Genomic DNA, 19,074 nt, shown 5'->3' with positions numbered 1-19,074 from the left:
TGCCACGACTTCCAAGTTGAAAGCCGCCAGTCAGTGCGGTCACTCATGGCTAGAGTTGACGCTTTGCTTTTCAGAGAGACTGGCGAAGAACCCAAAGTTGGAAATGATCACAATGTGTTTTGGAGACTGAAGCAAATTTCCAGTGGTAGAGTTTTCAAATTCACACAAGAACTTAGTGATCTCCTTTACAATCACATCGAATATAGGAGGAAGCCTGAGGTTATTCCAGGACCAACAGGAAGGAAGGAAACCTGCACGATAGAGTCCGTCCTTCAGTCACACGCTAACATTTATGCCAACGTATGGAACAAAGTGCAGTGTTGCATGGCACTGATGAGCTGGTGGCTGAACACTCAGGCCATCGTTCACAGTCTCAGGGTGACACTCGCTTCAAAGGTACCTGAGTTATTGGAGGTCATTGTTGTCGAGGAGAAAGCACCTTTGGCAACTGGTACGCTGTCCGCTTCAGTATGGAAGGGGACACGTTCTGAATCTGTGGAGGATGAACAGCAAGAAAGAAAAATGTCTTTCAGGACACTCGTGGAGAAGGTCATCTTGAGGACATTCAAGAAAGCAAAGGTGATGTGTATCACCAGAAAATCTGAGGCCATCATTGAGCGTCTGTTTGAAAAAACATGGGCCGAGGTTGAGGGCACTAATTTTGGTGTTAGTCCGAAGACTTTTAAAAAACTAGACAAGGCCATTTTCAAGGACCTGTGTAAGAAGTGGGGCTCTGCAGAGATGCTGCTGGTTTCCATCAATTTAGAGGAACCAGAAGTTGAAAAATGCATCGCCTCCTCTTTCAAACATCACGTGACACAGTCAAAAGAGCGTGGCGGCATCTCCAGGTTCTTCTCATCTCTGGGCAATGCTATCACAAACATCTACAGACGCAGAAAGACGTTTTAGCGTCTTGTAGGTGAAATGTAATACTCAGCTCAAAGGAAAAACTTGTCTGGGGTTTGTCTTTTTAATCCTTCAAGATGACCCGTCCCGCCTCACATCCGGCTTATGTCCTCCTCCATTGGTCTTTGTCTTTGAGGGACAGAAACCAGTGGAGCAGGAGGTTACCTTGATCTGGGGCAGGACACAAGCTCTCAGGGCCACCTCACCGCTCAACACTGTGAACTCACAGCTACAAGGCGAGGGTTCAATTCGCTGGCCTCAGCCACAATAAACGGAGGAAATAAAATTCTTTAGAATAAATATTCAGTTCAGATTGAGATTCTGCTCTTTCAAATTCCCTCATAAACGTCATGTGTATAAAGTACAACCAAAACTGTGTGTTCTTTTGCAACTGTTTCTTCACGTGAGAACCACTTGCATCAGCATTCAATAAACTACAGTCATGACCCAAAATAGTTGGGAGCTATGTTACGTTAGATAAGTCATATGTTTGCAGTAGTCATTTGCACCAGCAACAACAATTAACCCTGTAGAGCTCCCTTGCTCCAATGTTTTATAACCAGTTCAAACATAAAACTCTACATTCACAGATTTTTCATTGTCTGTCCGCTAGTTTCTTATTCACATATAATAGTAACACGGACAGTAAAACAAATACAAAAAATTAAAAAAAGTTAATAAAGACAAAGGTCTCAATAGAAGCAACAAAGAAAAAGAAGAACAAATTTTTGGTGTAATGAAGAGAAAATACAGCAGTGTTGTCTCATAGTACTTGAACCATTTCAGAATAAGATACATCTATTGTTGCTGATCAAATGTAAGTAGATATACCGTCCTTTTTTAGTGTTATTTGTTTAAATGTCAGGTATTAAAAACAGATATGATGCTGCAGGTCATTTTGAAAAGGTAACACTGTCACCTGCTGGAGTACTACTGTACTGGAGCAGAATATAAAGTAGCAGAAAAACCGAAATACTCAAGTAAAATACAGATACCTCAAAATCTACTTGAGTAAATGTGTTAAGTTACATTCAACCACTGTTCAAAATCACTCTACTGATGATGATTGTGATGAACGTAGTTTAATACAAACACAAAATGGTTTGGACACCACAAAAAAAATGTATGTTATTATATCACCTGAGTTGATTCCTGACCTTGGAAATACTAGGCTGACAAAGACATTTTAAGAGCAATAGCCAGTTAAGCCGTGTTTATTTAAGTAGTATCATTAAGATCAAGATCTAATATACTGTATATTATTGTAGTTTTCAGAATTCACATTTTAGTCAGCCTACTTACACCTGAAATCCAGTTTGGCGCATTTCATCTGAATCTCTATCAACATTATAATTATAGTTAAATGGATTATTCTTTATGCTTGATTGTGTAAAGCTACGGTAAAACCCAAATATCCTAAGGGATTAATTAGGCGGTAGTGGATTGTTAGATGGGGATCGGTGGAGCTAGATTCCTGCTATCCAAAAGCCGTTTTATTTCTGCAGTTAACACATTTAAAAAGCATTTTCACGTTGTTTTAACTTGGGAAATTTCCTCTGATTTCTCTTGATGTGATTTAGTCCCCCCCCCCTTGTTTCCCCTCGTGTGTCTGTGTGTTGGGAGGTGAAGGGTGGATGGGTTGTTTTCTTTTTTATCTTCTATCATTTATTAAATTTGTTTAATTTTCCACTCTCCTCTCCTCTCCCAGATCCTCCTCAGCTGGCTGGAGGACCTGGAGATGAGCCAGCCCCTCCTGTAGTCGCCTCCCGGGGTGATTCGACCACACAGCTCCCTGCTGTCGGCCGTGGTATCGGGCTCGAGCTGCCAAAACCTGCAGAGATGAAGGAGAGAAAAACAAGACTTTAATCTGTTACCATGGCAAAACACTGGTGCTGCATATGAAAATACAGCACAAAATTAGAAACAGCCTCCCACTGTCCTTTATTATAAGTAAAGGTAAGGTCTAATAATTGACTATATTTAGACTGAAATTAAAAGAATATGAAAACTTTTATTTTGTTGAATTTTAACTAAAACTAGATTATACAATAGATGACTTTGATTGGACTAAAATAAAAATCTGCGAATGACATAAAACGAGACCTAAAATGAAAATCCTCGCCGATATTAACCCTGCATCTTGTCATGGAAAATGAACTCACATCTTTGTTTTTTCTCTGCGACTTTAAAGCTCAGTGGACTCTTTATTTTTTAAATTGATTTGCTCTTACATTGAATTCATCCATTCATTTAGTGACCTCTGATGATGACTTTCCATAAAAAAAAAAAAACCAGACTTCAATGTTCTATTCTGTAGATTTTTAATGTTTCATTTGTGAACTGATACAGAGCATATCATCAAAACCAACACATGGAACAAGAATCCACTAAAGTGCAAAGTGTTTAGTACTGCCCGGTTTAATTTCAACTTCAGTTTCACACACCGTTCCTTGCTTGTTCTTCTTGTTTTTACTCCTACTTTCTTCTTTCTGCTGTCTTGAAAGCCTGAACAGACGCGGTAGATCTAACGTGAAAACTTTTTTTGTGTATATAGTAAAGGCGTAGGTTTGGTTTTATTTTTGGTAGGGACTGAAAACGCCCACCCCTGCCGGTAACACGGGGGGGTAGGGACAATTCAGCATCACCTTGACACTGGTAGGGACATGTCCCTACTCTCCATACCCAAATCTATTCACATGGTACATAGTGTTTAAATTTAATATATTCACATGGAATCACTCACTCATGTTTCCACACCCTTTGTGTCCTCACCAGTGGTGAAACAGCAACATGTGATCAAACCGTCACAGGCCTCAGAGATCAGCATCTGGTGGCTCGTCGGCTCCGGAGCCTCATTTGTCCCTGTTTAGCCACCCGCCTCATCCTCCTCCCGCCTGCCTCCATACTCACTGCGGTCTCTTCTCCACCGAGGAGCCATCGCTCCAGTGCCAGCCGCCGTCAGCACCGCTGCTCCTCAGGCCGAGCCAGTACGAGTCTCCCTGGCTCAGACTCTGGGCCTTTTGCCACAGAAAGAGCTGAAAAAATGTGTCAGAAAATGTCACCGTTTTTTTCAAGGAACGTCTTGTGACCCCCCCCATTTCTCAGTCTGGAACACAATCAAGAAAATAAACTGTGGCACGTGTGCAGTAAAACAGTGAAAGAAAAAACCCTCAGATGACCTGAGGCACCGACTGCTCCTGCAGATGTCTCCATATTTCACAGACGTCTTAAATCTATTCTTAACTTCTCTCTCTGATGATAAAGAAAATGAATCTGAATGTATTGAATAAATAACACTACAGGGCAGAAACAGAGTGTGCACGCGTTCACCTGCTCGTCCTCTGTCCCGACCGTGGCCACAGCGCCCCCCAGTGCCATGCAGCGGTACTGGCTGCCGATCCAGTCGGCTCTGTCCTGACTGAATGAGAAGCATTTCTCTCCCTGAGGAATCCACCCGGCCGGACACGGTCTGCACTCTCGCTCTGAGAAGCGAGAAAGAGACAGGAGAGGACACGGTGGAAATAATTTATCCTCCGGGTTTGTTTTAATCTGCTTCGAGCTCCAGATGACCTTTTCAGGCAGAAATGTCAACTTTCAGCCCTGATTTGAAATTTTCCTGCTGTGAAGTATCCCAATATGAGTGTTTCTTGCCCTTTTATGCATGAATTATGAAATCATAGAGTACTTTTTTAATCCAAAAGTTTCAAAACTGTCTTAATACATCGAAACGACACCGAAATTATGTCCCAATGTTTATCCAGTAGCTTTGACTTTGAAAAGGTTAATTGTGTGTTTGATTAAATTAAACTACTGTATATTGCGCATCAATCTGCACATGCAAAATGTTGTTTAAGTATGCGAGTGAAAACTACACCATCGTGTCACTTAAAACTGTATTTGAGGATTGAAAGGAAAAACATAGTTGGAGATAATGCACAATGTTCACTGCATGTATTGGAACCGTTACGGACCCAGAAGCAGAGAGAATACCTGATTATCTGTAAATCACTAAGCAAACGCTGGGTCAAATGACTTTCGCAGATGTTTCTTTGTGTTTATTCTGCCGACGGGTGGAAAATTCTACAGCATGACAGGGAAGTTAGCTGTTACAAAAAACTCAAACTAATTTTCAGATAATCTCCAATTGTACTTTTATGGGATGCTTACTTTCTCTCTTTCTTCCAAGTCTAATGCCTAACCTAAACTTAAAGCTAACATTCACAATAAAAACTAACTGTTAACCCCCAAATTAACACCTGGTCCAATCTGAGAAACTTTAGGTCCCCGGATGGGAGATGAGTCCCCACAATGTCTGATTAGATGTTTGTCCCAACAATGTCATCAATACACAGACACGCAAAGTTTTGTACTAAGATACTTGTGAGGACCCACAATGACATATTGCATTCTTTAGTCCAGTGGTTCCCAAACTTTTTGGCTTGTGACCCCTTAAAAAAAAGCAAATGTATACCTGTGACTCCTCTTACCAGTTGCATATGTCTACCAGTTGTGGCCAGTTCAGCTAAAAGGTTTTTTTCCTCTTGCGTGGTGTGAATAATCTCTCAGAGGTTTGAGACGCTTAAAATTATACAGAAGAACAAGAAAAATGAGAAAAAATAAAAAGATGAGACCACTCAGAAGAAAAATAAAGAGTTAATCGTCCCTGAAAAGCTTCACGTAAAGAGATTCTTGCTAAAATAAGACGTGAAAAGACTGGTGTCTTCGTTTCTGACACAGTGGCAGCTGCTGGCGTCACAGTGAAGAATATAATGGATAGATTTTAAGGCAAAGACCAAGACATCATCAAGTTTTAGCTTTTGAAAACATCCCTCCAAAAATATTTTAAGAGCTAGAATTCTTTAAGGATAAGTCTGCTCTTATTCTACGGTTTTCTTTTTGCCAACAAAAACCAACAATGAAGTGATCCTACTAACTAATATGGTGTTTGTCTCCAAAGCCTCCGTGACAATAAGAAGATATAGAATAACACCAGCCTTATCATAACTGATAAATCTTTTTTCTCTGTTAAGATCATGATTTTTTTTTGTTTGTTTGTTTTGTTTTAAAGAAAATGAATTAATATGTATCTTAAAAAGATAAACATTTGAAGTTCAAATGCACGTATCTGGCTTCATTAGGAAACCTTTTGCAAAGGAAAACAAATCTCTTATGTCTGTTTTGTTTTAGTAGCTACTGCATTAATGCACAATAGTTCTGTTTAAGATGTTTCTTTAAGTCCCCATATGTCGTTTTAATACCTAAAATCTTTTGTTTCCAAAAAGCAGGAGTAGAAGAAGTGTTCCTCTCGTTAGCGTTCGATGTAGAACCACATGTGAATATGAAAATACTGGCTCCTCTGCAGCCGTATGTAAGTATTGTACTTTTACTCCACTATATTTGTTTGTCAACTTTATTTACTTTTTACTTTCCAGATCCAGATTTATAATACAAAATATCCTCAAGGAATAAATTGCGGTGTATTATTGTACATTAAGATAAGACTTTATTGATCCCCGAGGGGAAAATTCACAAGCTTCCCAGCAGTGTATAAACTCATTAAAATCAGTCCCACCGTCACCACCCAACACTGACTTTTGAGACTTTTTAGTACATTGTGTATTACTACACTGTGGTAAGGCTAATGTTACTTGATTAAAAGATCTGAGCACTGAATACAGAAACATTCACACCTGCACCTTACCTACCATAGAACTGATGGCACTTCATTTGGGGTTTTTAACCATGGGCGGGTTGTACGATGTCTGGGACCCCCTTGAACGGAACAGTTTCCCCCTTTGACTGATTGGATTGGTTTCATGTTTCGTTGTTGAAACATTACTTTGTAGCTAGAAATAAATCTTCCAACCCCATCTTGATATTATTTATGGCCATCATGTCTTGGCGATAACACTTGAGTGTGTTTACATTCTCTAACTATTCAAAGTGTTGACATAACATGGTAACAATGTATGCTTGCATTTCACATAAGTTTTACTGTGTCAGATAACATCCGTGACTCTCTCCTTCAGTCTTATATGTAAAAACAACGTGAGGCGTGAGTCCCTTTCAGCCCACTGTTCGTTTGGGTGCTCTGGAAATGACTCTATCGGTGGCTCTTATTCTGCTGCATTATCTGACAGGGAAGAAGCTCACGAAATATTCGCCGCCCCACGTGGCAGATGCAAATGCATAATATCGGCCAGAAAACAATTCAACATGTGCATAAATTGTACAGTGCAAAATGTTCAGAGAAAGGAGCTTGCAGTCCAGTTTGAATCCATAAAATATTTTATATAGTTTTATTCAAAATCCTGACATAGGTCTATTTAAAAATATTTGACAGCGTTTATAGTGCATTTTTTTCCTCTTTCAAGTTTTATAATTCAGTTTATAGTTTTGGCTTAAACATGAGGGAGGGAGAGTTGACTGAACACACTGTAATACATTGTATATTTACAGCCAAAGACACAAAAAGAAACAGAACAGAAAACCTATTAAATATTAAAATGTACACCAAAGGCGAGGATAAGCAAGTCTTTATGAATAAAACTGTATATCTTATTTTTACGCGTCTTATGTCAACATTGAGCTCACAAACTATACAGTTAGGTAGTAGAAGGAGGTGTATGAACCCAAGTCTAAGTAAGAAAGACAGAAGAAACATATGAAACCGAGAAGTAAATGTCACATACATTTGGCCCACTATCATGAGAAGAAGACATGGTTTCAAAGTGCTGCTTGTCTTGGCATTACCGTCGAAGAAACATTTTGCAGATATTTACAGCTGTAGTGCGACACAGTCAGGATGATGTGGTCCTGATGCTGGGAGATATTTTCTATCACCATGGCAACAACATATACCTCTAAGAAAAGTGAGAGTGCCATTTGGGATGGAGTCTGAGTTTAACTCAACGCAGGGTTAAGTGAGGGTTCAGAAAGTGCTATGTTCTTGTTTACAATACGAGAAATACCAGAGTAAATCATTTAAATGACTGACAACAGTCTATCTGATATCATTTACATGTACAAAAACCTCTTTTGTTATAAAAATGTGAAAGTGCAGCTACAAACAGATAACTCGACATCAACAATCTCTCTTCTCACCTCTTTATCTGCTCTGAGCATGTGCAAGTGTGTGTCTGTGTGTGTGTTTGTGTGTTTGCCTCTGCCTTGTGGTTTGAGCTGGTCGGAAATAGGCAGGATCAGATCAGTTGTCCACAGGTAAATCCTGCTGTAAGCCACCGGTTGCAGAGGAGACATCAGTATTACCGCGGCGACACGTTGAGGGACAGTTACCCTGTATCGATGCAGTCAGGTGGCTCGTGGTCGCAATGTGTCACGTCACGTCCGACATGGAGCCACGGTGCTCTTATGTTTGACTTCTGAACAGAGAAACGGATCGGCTTACAGACAGAGACGCAGAAAATTCAAAATTTAAAACATCGTACTCAGTCCTGCATTGACAAAATGCAATTTTACAGTTATGGAGAACACAGAACACATGGACCATATTTTTCTTCTGAATGCAACAAATGCAAATTTAGTTTTCTTTCTACAAAAAAGCAAGTTAGAGAGTTTTCAATATGAAATACTAATATAAAACTGTCTCAATGTGCGAAATCAACATCATTAGGTTGTGCTGACTCCGCGCCAAATTTGACCTGCATTGTAAAAAAGCCCTGCAACGATATTTTTCCTTTGCCTCCACAAAATAATGTGCAGATATTTGACTGGCAGTACTTCAGCAACATGTATGAATCATCACAACTCCGGTTCCAATCTGGCTCTATTTGTAGTCATGCCTTTCAGCCACTCTTTCACCTCCTGTCACGTTTATGTTGCTCACATCCCGAAGAAAACAAGCTAGAGCGGGCGAGCTGATGGCAACCAGCAACCTTTGGACCTGTTCTGATGGAAGGGAGTCCTGTTTATGTGTTTCGGATCCGTCAGAGCAGCCGCCGTCATGACCAAACATCTGGTAAATCCAAAGCGCTGTGCTCTTTTCAGCCTTCAGAGTCATCCTGCTGAGAGAGTAAGAGCGAGGAAGTGAGGGTGTGGGTGGAGAAGGCAGAAAGATTGGACAGGAATGGCAAAAAAAAGTAGAAAAAGAAAAACAACTCCTCGCTCTGCCTGTTGCCCATGGCTGACCTTGTGTTATTAAGGTTCTGCAGACCAATATGAAGAAAAACCAGAGCAAGCTATGAAATAAATTATTCCCTTATCTTTGATCCAAGACGAAATCACATTTCTCCGCTCCTCAGCCATTTTTGACACAGACATGTACTCGGTTACTTGGGAATGATGATCCTACAGCTCTGGGTGTGAGGGTCCAGTGTTAGTCCTTAGTGGCAGGGTTCAAAGGGGAACTCGGTGAGCCCACCGTGAAGCTCCACTGATTCCTCTGACCAGGACATGACGTCGCCAATGAGGTGGCCTCCGCAGGTCGCCTGGCTGTAGATCTCGTGTGGCGTCAGGACTCTGGACCAGAACTGAAGATCTGACAGCTCTCCCATGAAGGACTGAGTGACATCGAAGCGGCCTCCCATCGTGTCCTGTGGTGCGCAAAGAAGAGATTTTGTGAAGATTAAAAATGTGGGATGGAATTGATCTTATTACATGGATCAGTGACGAAAAGGCGACTGTGACCTTTTGAAAATGCTAAAACTAAAAAGATTTGCGGACTCAGAACCGAACTGTCATTTCACAGGATATGGGTCTGAATACTTTTGTAAATGAGAGATTTCAGTTTTTGATTTTTTTTATAAATTCTTTAAAATTTATATTGAGTGTCGACTGATGGTGAAAAATGGCAATTTCATCCATTTAAAATTGAATCTACAACACAGTTAAGTTTGAAAAGTGAAGGCGTCTAAAATTTTCTGAAGTCACTAGATGCTAGATTTTCTTTAAGCATAATTGCCGCTGTTTAACAGAAGCCTTTGTTTCCAGCTCAGTTAGACCCGACCAGAAGTGGCAGCTAGACAGAAAAAAACCTCCTTTCCATTTAACCATTATTTAACCAGGAAGTCTCTTTAAAAACATCATCGTCTTCATAAAAACGACCTGGCCAAGATGGTGGCGTGGACTTGCCATATATCTGGGGCTAAGTTGTCAGTCACCATTCACTTTGCATTTGAAGCGGTTTGAGCCAGCAGCCGTCCCATCATAATCCTGCTTCCCACTAAATCCAAAAACATATACGCATATTTTCATCTGAGGACATGCTCATTTCCGGGGATCTGGCCTCAGCCTCTCACAGCTTCAGGCAAATGTACATATTACACAGTCCGTAGAGGAAAGTCTGTCTGATACAGTGCATCCCACTGGCAGTATTTGTCGGATACCGTACTGTCTCCCATACCTGCTCCTGCCCCAGGACGAAGCTCCCCCCTGGTCTGATGGAGTGCCAGGCTGACAGGTTTTGCCCCGAGCCTTTCTTCACCCCATCCTGGTAGGCCTCCCAGACACCGTCACGCGTCGACCACGTCACACACACGTGATGCCACTTCCCATCCGTCATGGTTATGGGCAGCGTCGCCGCCTACACACCCGGGTGACGGAGAGAGAGAGACGTGAGAAGGAGTCTTTCTGAGAAAACAGCAGATTTCTATACCACTGCGACTCCAGTACGTTTTACAGTTCATCGTGAAAGAGGTTCCAAACTCTTTTTTTTTTCCTAACTTGTCACCCCTGAAAAATAAAGCAGTATCTACTCTCCTCTTTATAATAAGTTGCTTGCGTCTGTGAGGTGAGAGCAGTTACACCAGAGTAATCTTGTTCACCGAACCCACAATTTCAGAAAAAAAAAAAAAAAAATGCATGTACAGTTGCGTTGCAAAACAATATTCTTCTGTGCCGTCTCGTTACTCATCTTTCAACCCCTTCAGATTTATCTGGTCACACCAGTATCAATGAGTTAATTAGTAATTTTGCACCAAAGTTCATTTTATCTGAAGGAAATCATTGTGTTCAACGGATTTAATCATGAAAGCAAAAGAAAATGTGGGCAAAGCCGTTACAAAGTTCAGCTTTTTTACAAATTGGTCGAGTGGTGGATATCTCCCTGTGATGCACAACTCTTAAATGCAACATATTTAGATAATGAATAATAATACACTTATTTAAATGATCATTTGTAACAGTAGGCATAAATGAAGAGACTCAGTCTGTGATAAGTTAATGGGATAATTGAGCCCTGACCTTGTGACTAAGGACATGTCATCATGTTGTAGGAGTGGACATAAAAGTGCAGACTCCTCCACTCTGATCTCCGATTCCCCCCCTTTTATTCATATATGAGCATCCACGCACAAACCGGGCTTTTTCTCCAGCATTACAACATCGTGGAAGCAAATTTCCACGACACACCTCCACTGGATGATCTCTACACGCAGCGGCTCACTGCCGTAGCGAAAATGGATGGGTACGACGTGAGAATCTCCACTCGGTTCATCCTCATCGACTCCAGAAAGTTCACTCACAAGACTGAAATTACTTTTCCATTCTGAAGATCGTTTAACTCTGTCACTGATCTGTTTGATGACTGGCAAGTGTGTGACCAGAAGAAAACAAACACGACAGTTTATCGCCCTCGATAATGTCACTCCTACAGACAATTAGGCCAATCAGTTACAACAATCAGATTAATTGCTTTGCTGATTTGGTTGTTGAGATCACTGCACAGCGACAGGAGTAAACGAAGGGAAAAAGACAAGCATCTGTCTTCCGTTTAGTGGAAAAAGGTATCAGCCTTCCAGAGAATGTAAGATGAATAGAATAATGAAATAATTTGCATGTAAACAGTCTGTGTACAGGTTCATGTCTTGTTAAACCTTAAAGTGTCATTCAAACTGAGACACACGCTACAAAGTTTCATCCTACAAAATGCTGAAAGTCAGAGTTTTTCAACACTTCTGGGAAAAATTCTGTGCCATGACCTCCTTTGTGTTAAACTTCCCGTGACCCCTGCAATGACTGAGGTTGTCTTGTGAATTTGACCTTTTTTAGCTTTTAAACATTATTAATGCATTTTATTCAAAGGAATATTAAATATATATAAACATATTGACCGATGACCCCAATTATATGTCTGACTGACCAAAGTGCCCCTTGTCAGGGCCCAGACTACGTGTTGTTCAGCCTAAAGCTCCGTTTGGAGTTGACATAAGAAGTTAGTGGCATTGCAGTAGAAACCTATGGTGCAGGTTTTGATTTGTGGTACATCATCAGATTTCATTAATAGAACCATCACAATACTAGGTGCTCGGGGCATGTTGTGCTTTGATTTTTCCCCCACAGTTATTGTGTTTACATTCCTTATTTACTTATCCTGAAACATACAGATGTGGGCAATAGCTGCAATTATAGAACTGGAGATCGAACTTATTTTGCCTTGTCTCATTACTGAATGGGAGACTGGTGCAATGCAGAACAGCAGTACCCGGTGAGCAGAAGGCAGCAGAAATGACTTTGCTAGTTGTCCTCACAATCAACAGTCTGAGAAACTTGCAGGAGAAGACAGAAAAGAAGAAGATGCCCAAGCTGAGCACCCAAAGTTCTTGAGGTCTCCGCGCGGCATTTCCTTTCCCGCCATACCCCCAAAACTTGGTTACATTTTCGAGGCACGTGCCAGCTTCCGGCTCTGCAGCCACATCACACTCAACCGCAACTTTTAATGGCAAAACACACCAACGGTGTACAATGCCCACCGAAACACACACGTTTGCTCTGTTAGCCTACACACCGCTGGTAAGGGCTGACGCGTGGTGCCGTGCCAGTTTAAGGCCACTCTTCTTCATACAATACCATCAATAGGTGTCGAAACTGGAAAAGCAGCAACTTCATCACCAGATCTGCACATCCCAGCCACAGTACCTTGAATATTCCTTACTTCTGTCGGCATGGCACATCTAGTGTGTGCTACAGACCCACAGAAGAGGTGCTTCTTTCTTATTGACACCCCCCCACCCTTAAGTCTGTGCATGCCACTGGCTGACAAGTTCTCAGAGACCGAGGGCCTGACATAACTCTGCTTAAATATTGTGCCCCCGAGTCTGAGGTCACTGTCCTCTCCTTGTAGCCCTGATCTCCAGTGGTGAGGTGATGCTGTCCTGTCAGTCTGATCTGTGACTATCACACCTCACCGTGTGCAAGATTAGCAACACTCTGGGCTGTGGACGTGTGCGAACTGCGTTCTTCACCTGAGGACACTTGTCTCTTAAAGCTGAGACAAGCAGCAATTAAGACTGGAAAATCCCTGCATAAGAACTTCATATACTCTTTAATCCTTTAATAAAAAGTACATACCAGTGTTTCCCGTGACAGAAACAGTAGGGACCAAAACACAAAGAGAAACAGTGCGTCAGCTTAACAGGTTCTTTTGTAAAAGCAAAATCAAAGACTTTTAGTGTCCAAATCTGAGGTTCCTAACATTTTCTGCCCCCTGACTCAATTTTTCGGTCACAAAATGCTGCGGCACGACTTAGTGACAGATCGGTTTGGGTCATATGTGGTGGTGTAAGTTCCCGTGCATGCCAACATCGCATAGCTTTTACCTTGTCATTGATTAGCAGCTCCATGGGGTTGCTGCCCCACTCGATGATCACCAGCTCATTGGCTTGCCCCGGTACAGCGTAGGAGAAGGGAGTGCCGAGGCCAGGACCTGCCCCTGCCTTCAGCCACAGGCAGACGGTCAGGGCAAAGATCTCGTTGACCACCGTCCGCTTCATCCTGGCGTACATGTAGTTGGTCCTCATGGGGAAGTCCAGCAGGAAAGCGCTAGGACCCTTTAGCTTCTTGTGGTCTCCTGGTGAGATGGAGAGTGCAGAGTTAAGATTCAGCTCATTCATCTGTATAGCACATAAACTTTTCTACCAACAGCAGTTGGTTTATGTTGATCTTTAAGGTTAGTTGCAGCCACCGCTGTTCTATAACAGTTTAATCGACAGTGTTGCGTCCAGATCTATGATCTATGACCAAGCAAACTCTGCAAAAACCATCTAGGTTGTTTGTCCCTACCCTCGGATATGACCCATAGGAGTGTCCCAGCGCCGGGCCTACCGGATATTTGTCGTCACGGTAACACGCTCTTAAGGTTGCGGAACTGTCACGGTTTAGTGGTTAGTTTACACACAAAAACTGCTTGGTTAGGTTTAGGAAAGGTTGTGGTTTGAGTTAAAGTTAGAGGACTTTTAAAAGGCATCTTTTATCTAATCCCAAAATGTGCCTGTCGATTCATGAACTGTAACTCTTTTTTTTATACAGTAAAGCTGTTTTGTGATGACTTGTAATTTGTTAATTTAGTTTTTTTGCAATGAGTTTACCGCTAACAAGCTAGCCGTTATAGTAGCTATCTGAGGCTGTCCCTAATTGAATGTTGGGCTGTCACTAATTTTAAAGTATTTACTGTATTTACATACAGTATCCACATTCAGGTAAAACTAGACTTGATTAAGTGGACTAGACAGATACTAGAACTTTTTTTTTTTACACTAGTGGGACATCTTCAAAACAGTAGTGTGTTGAAGGAGAGGTTCATAGTTTTTCAGGTCTGTCTTAAAACAATAGTGAGATGCCCATATGACCAGTGAAACAGTCTTTTCTTGCTCTGATCATCCCTCCTGTTCGTACTGGCCATTAAAAGATCTCTACCTAATGCAGTTCAAATGTAAGGGATGTCAGACAAAATCCACAGTGAACCTATCCTTTAACTGAGCTGCAAGTTCTTTCACTTTTCACTTGTACCAGTAAAACTTTAAAGGCCTTTTCTTCTGTGAGCTGAGTGAAATCATCATTGCACAGTCCCGAATGTAAAAGCAATGATTACTTGAGTGGCACAAACTGCAGAGTAGCCATGTATGGGTGTGTTCTTGTATGTGTGTATTTGTACCATGGTTGTTGTTGCCGTGGTGCAGTTGGCTAAGCACTGTTTCCAGCTTGCTGTGCCCGGCGCCCCGTTGACTGGTCTCTTTGCCGCTGAAAGGCAGTCGCCGTGGGTGACGATCGTTGCCGGGGTGGCTGTCATGGTGGTCGTTGCTGTGGTGCTTGTCAGGGTGATCATCGTGGTGGTCGTCGTGGTGGCCGGGTTCGTGGTGGTAGTCGTGGTGATCATCGTCGTGGTGGCCGTGGTGGTCATCGCGGTGGTCGTCGTGATGGTCGTCGTGGTGGTCGTCGTGGTGGTCGCTGTGATGGTTGCCATGGTGACCGTAATGCCGGCCGTGGTGCCAGTCATAATGGTGGTCATAGTGGCGATCGGGATGGCGATTGTGGTGACCGCTGTGGTGGTTGTAGCGAGAGCTACTGTGATGGTTGTTGTAATGGCTTTCATGTTGGTTTTCACTGTGACCGGTATCATGGTGGTCGTCATGGTGGCTGTCGTGATTGCTGTTTTCATGGTGATCATCATGATGGTCATCGTGATGTTCATTGTAGTGGCTGCTGCCGTGGTGGTCGTCGTGGTGGTCATCGTGGTGGTCACCATGGTGGTCGTTACGGTTACCATAGTCATGGTGATCTCGGTAGTAGCTGTGCAGTTGCTCCTCCAGGGCGTTGATCTTCCGCTGGAGGAGTTCTCTCAGGGAGCTGGAGTAGGAGCTGGAGGAGTTCCTAGCCTGTAGACACACAAAACATGTGTCAAGATAATTTCTAACAACCTGCATAGAGAGGAAGCTTCAGAGACTCTGCTCTATGGGACTGAGTAAACTTAAAAATGATAAAATAAATCAAATAATAGTTTTAAAGAGTTATACATAAATTCATTGGTTGAAACGCTGTCTTGCTGCCTGTTTGGGTTACATTCTTTTATGAACTGGACTGGAAGAAAATAACTGAGTTTAGAAATTAAGAGTCAGGAGTTTTTTGCAGCAAATTTAGTGATATACGGTGAATAAAGAAGAACTGTGGTAAGACATTGAAATTTGCAGGGGAATAGTTTCTGCCCCTCCCCTCAAGCTCTCATCCACCCTCTCCCTGCTCATCCTCCGCTTCCTCACCAGCAAATCCGGCTTTGTTCCCTGCCAGCACACGCCACGATTAATAGCCGCGTCAGGGAGGATGAAGCTAATTGAAGGTGAGGCTGGCTAGCATCCTTCGACGCGTGGCCAGAGGCTGGTGGCATAGACATCCTGTTTGAGGAGCGAGTAATGGAAGGTAAATCCTGGCTCTGCTTCTGTTTTGTCTCACACCTTCGAGGGAGATAGAAGGGGATTTCTGGCACCACTTTGCCTGAGCACAGTCTAAGACCACCTGTACTGATAATGAGGTGTTCACAGTCCAGCGGGCAGCAGGGTTTTAGTCACGCAATGTGACAGCAGCATCATGAAAATGTTGTAACACAAGTGAGACAGCAGAACCACATTTATTGGCTTTTTCAGTCCTGGAACACAGTTTAGAAAATGTACCATATACAGTGTTCAGTGTGTTTAATTTGGTAAAGTCAAAATTCTGGGAGTGAAACAACGACTCCTGAAAAAATTCCCAGTGAGCACAGGTTTGGTGTTTGGTAGGTTGAAACTATAATAAATTTAAGTTAAAAAGTTAAAGATTTTGAGATGTATGGATCAGTGGTTCCCAAGCTTTTTGGTTTATGAGTCTTTCAGCAGGCTTTAAGCAAACAAAGAGGGATTTTTTTAAACTTCTACAATAGTTTAATTTCAGCAACGCTTAGGGACCTGAAGAGGCAAAACTTTCCAGTTCTAAACAAAGACTGTGGGAAACAGATCCTTAATCTCGATGGGATTAACCAGGTTGAATAAACACTGAGCTAATGTTCACAGAACACCAGTTTTATCTGGTGATCTGACTGGCTGCTCGGAGCCTTCCACCTTTTCCCACCTCCTCCTTCATGCCCCTGTCCTCCTCTAAACTGCACTCGTCTCTTTCCATCATGTGATGGTTGGACATGGGTTGCTTAAAGAAAGGGGTGAGGGCTAATCAGTTAAGAGTACCTTCCTGTTTGAGCTCAACCTTGGCCACTGATATCCAGGAGAGAGTTCGAGGACCGGAACAACTCTGACAGGACATTAGCGCCCAATGGATCAGAGACAATAAACAAACAGCTGTGATATTAGCTTTGTGGCTGGTGTGTCAGACAGCTACTGGTCATTAGTCGATATGTGTGTTAGACTTCTGAATCTTAATTAAAAATATTGTGTTTATATTCCAAAACTACAGAAATGCCACTAAAAGTAAGATCGCTTTTTAAAAATTTGAATATGTAACAATGAAAATATGTAATATTAATACATATTAAAAAATGGCCTTTTAATGTAGTGAACACAAACAGCAACCAGTGGGTTACCAGTGTCCAAATGAAACACATCCTTCTAATAGTGTCTTGGCAGAAGACACTGTGGCAGCTGATTCGGCGGCGGAGCTCGTGACCCTCAGTGACGCAAGATATGACCCCAATTAAGTCAAACTTTTGATAGGCTTCTGCCTCCCTGGAGACCGTTCATCTTTTCTTTGCAGACGCATTACTAAGCATTTTAAAATGTTTGTGCGGTGCAGAGAGTACATTGTTCACTCTTTTCACCTACAGCATCAGACCTTTAGTTACAGTACAGCTACAACGAATATGTTTCGTATTTTTAAGAGCAAGCGGTGCTGTGACTTGCTAGCCCTGCAGAAATTTATATACTAACAAGGACGCTCTTGAAGTTATCTGAGCAAATTTAATTAAAAAATAAATAAACAGCCTTTTTAGGAGACAGTTTGGATCACTGAACCTGAGAAGCAGAATAACCCAATCACAATTAAATAAATGTTAATAAAAAGTACACAGTTTTCCTACTCTGATTTTTGACCTTAGACAATTTTCTTATGTAAGAAGCCAACTTTCTACCTGCTTAACTCCCTCTGTGGTCCCCTATTTTGTGTTTCAATACTGCCCATGACACAGTACAGATGTTGTCATTTACATATCTTCCTTCCTCATTTGTCAGACACCAGCTATACAAAATGCCCAGTTTAATAGCCAAGCTCCTACATGGCCTAGAGGACTCAAATTCTTACATCCAACCTGTGCAAACTAACCTTACAAAAGATGCCCTGGTACCTCGGTTAGTCAAAACTACCTTGTTGTACTTCCCCAATCTTGATGCAAAATGGCCTTTTCTCTAAGTGTGCATTGCAGATTTCTACACTCACCTGCAAGTTCTCCAGCCTCTCCTTCAGGGTCTGCAGGGTTTTGCCCGTCTGTTCAGGAGAGAAGGAGCTGTGTTTAGTGTATGACGAGCCCTTCCTGTGGTGGGAGTCTGATCTGTGGCTGCTGTGGGGGTAGTGGTCGTTGCTGTGATACGTTGAAGGCCCGCGGTGTGAAGAGGATGATGCATGGTGGCTGCCGTGATGCCCGTGGTGGTCGTCGTGGTGGTTGTCATGATGGTTGTCGTGATGATTGTCATGACGGGTATCATGGTGGTTGTCATGGTGATTGTCGTGGTGGCTGTCGTGATGACCAATGCTGTGGTGACCGCCGAAGCCCTCGCACAAGGTGAGCTTGGCGGTCAGCTCCCTGATGGTCTCCCGCTGATCCAGGATGGTCTCCTTCTGCCTCACAAGGCTTTCTCGCAGATGCAAGATGGTGGCTTTGGCCTCGTCCGACATCATGCCTCGCCTGCTGCTGCCGTTGTGACCGTTACTGTTGCTGTTACTGCTGGGTCCATGGGGCACACTGGGTGGGGAAAAGCAGCTTGGGTCTGCCTCTGGGGGAATTGGGGTGCAAACAAATTTAGGGCTAATGCCATAGGTATATTCTATGCCAGACAAACTGCCTGCTGCTGCTGCACAAGACAGGAAGTAGTAGAAAATTAGAGAACGTAGGGGTAGGAAAGGGAGGACAGACCCCAGAGAGGCTCCAACCCATTGTTGGTGCCTCACAGACACAGGCATGAGACTCAGAGGACTGACGTCTCTGGCCATATTTGATTGGAGTCCAAGTTATTCCTTGACAAATGACAGTCCTCCCAGGCCTTAATTTTGCTGTGACGAACACCATGAATGGAAGTCAATGGTTTTGCATTGGAAGGAGTCGGGGCAAAGCATGTCAACAATTAAATTGCAGATAAAATCCTCCTCCCAGACCGCATCAATTTGTTTTAGAGGACAAGAATTACAAACTCCAATGCAGTATTGCAAAAGCACACAAAGGGTGTTGTCAACCTCTTTAGCTCT

General features: G+C 42.6%; 2 protein-coding genes across 2 annotated transcripts in view; both read right to left on the bottom strand.

The window, feature by feature from the left end:
- Positions 1-6,633, bottom strand: part of LOC120786470 (C-type lectin domain family 6 member A-like) — a 14,492-nt gene extending 7,859 nt beyond the window's left edge. Inside the window, exons 1-4 of the mRNA XM_040121943.1 lie at positions 6,612-6,633; positions 4,237-4,388; positions 3,817-3,941; positions 2,601-2,737 (exon numbers count right to left, since the gene is read on the bottom strand). Of these exons, the coding sequence (XP_039977877.1) occupies positions 2,601-2,737; positions 3,817-3,941; positions 4,237-4,388; positions 6,612-6,633 (436 nt within the window). The remainder of the gene's footprint in view (positions 1-2,600; positions 2,738-3,816; positions 3,942-4,236; positions 4,389-6,611) is intronic.
- Positions 6,634-7,242: 609 nt separating this feature from the next.
- LOC120786469 (GATA zinc finger domain-containing protein 14-like) lies at positions 7,243-18,822 on the bottom strand. The gene is made up of 5 exons (XM_040121941.1): positions 18,052-18,822; positions 14,795-15,515; positions 13,461-13,711; positions 10,268-10,447; positions 7,243-9,458 (listed from the first exon to the last, which is right to left on the bottom strand). The coding sequence occupies exons 1-5, from the start codon at positions 18,820-18,822 to the stop codon at positions 9,249-9,251; spliced, it is 2,133 nt and encodes a 710-aa protein (XP_039977875.1). The 3' UTR covers positions 7,243-9,248.
- Positions 18,823-19,074: the final 252 nt, after the last annotated feature.

The sequence above is a fragment of the Xiphias gladius genome, chromosome 24 (assembly GCF_016859285.1).
Source record: "Xiphias gladius isolate SHS-SW01 ecotype Sanya breed wild chromosome 24, ASM1685928v1, whole genome shotgun sequence".
NCBI classification, from domain to species: Eukaryota; Metazoa; Chordata; class Actinopteri; order Istiophoriformes; family Xiphiidae; genus Xiphias; species Xiphias gladius.
Note: the sequence above shows the minus strand (reverse complement) of the source record. Positions and strands in the feature narration are given on the sequence as shown.

Bases quoted from the DNA above. Each gene is read 5' to 3' on its own strand.
- LOC120786469 (XM_040121941.1), bottom strand. From the start codon at position 18,822: ATGGCCAGAGACGTCAGTCCTCTGAGTCTCATGCCTGTGTCTGTGAGG. The intron at 13,712-14,794 runs GTACAAATACAC...CCATCTCACCAG, and splicing joins CCACGGCAACAACAACCATG to GAGACCACAAGAAGCTAAAG. The intron at 10,448-13,460 runs GTAAAAGCTATG...CCGGGTGTGTAG, and splicing joins AGCTGCTAATCAATGACAAG to GCGGCGACGCTGCCCATAAC.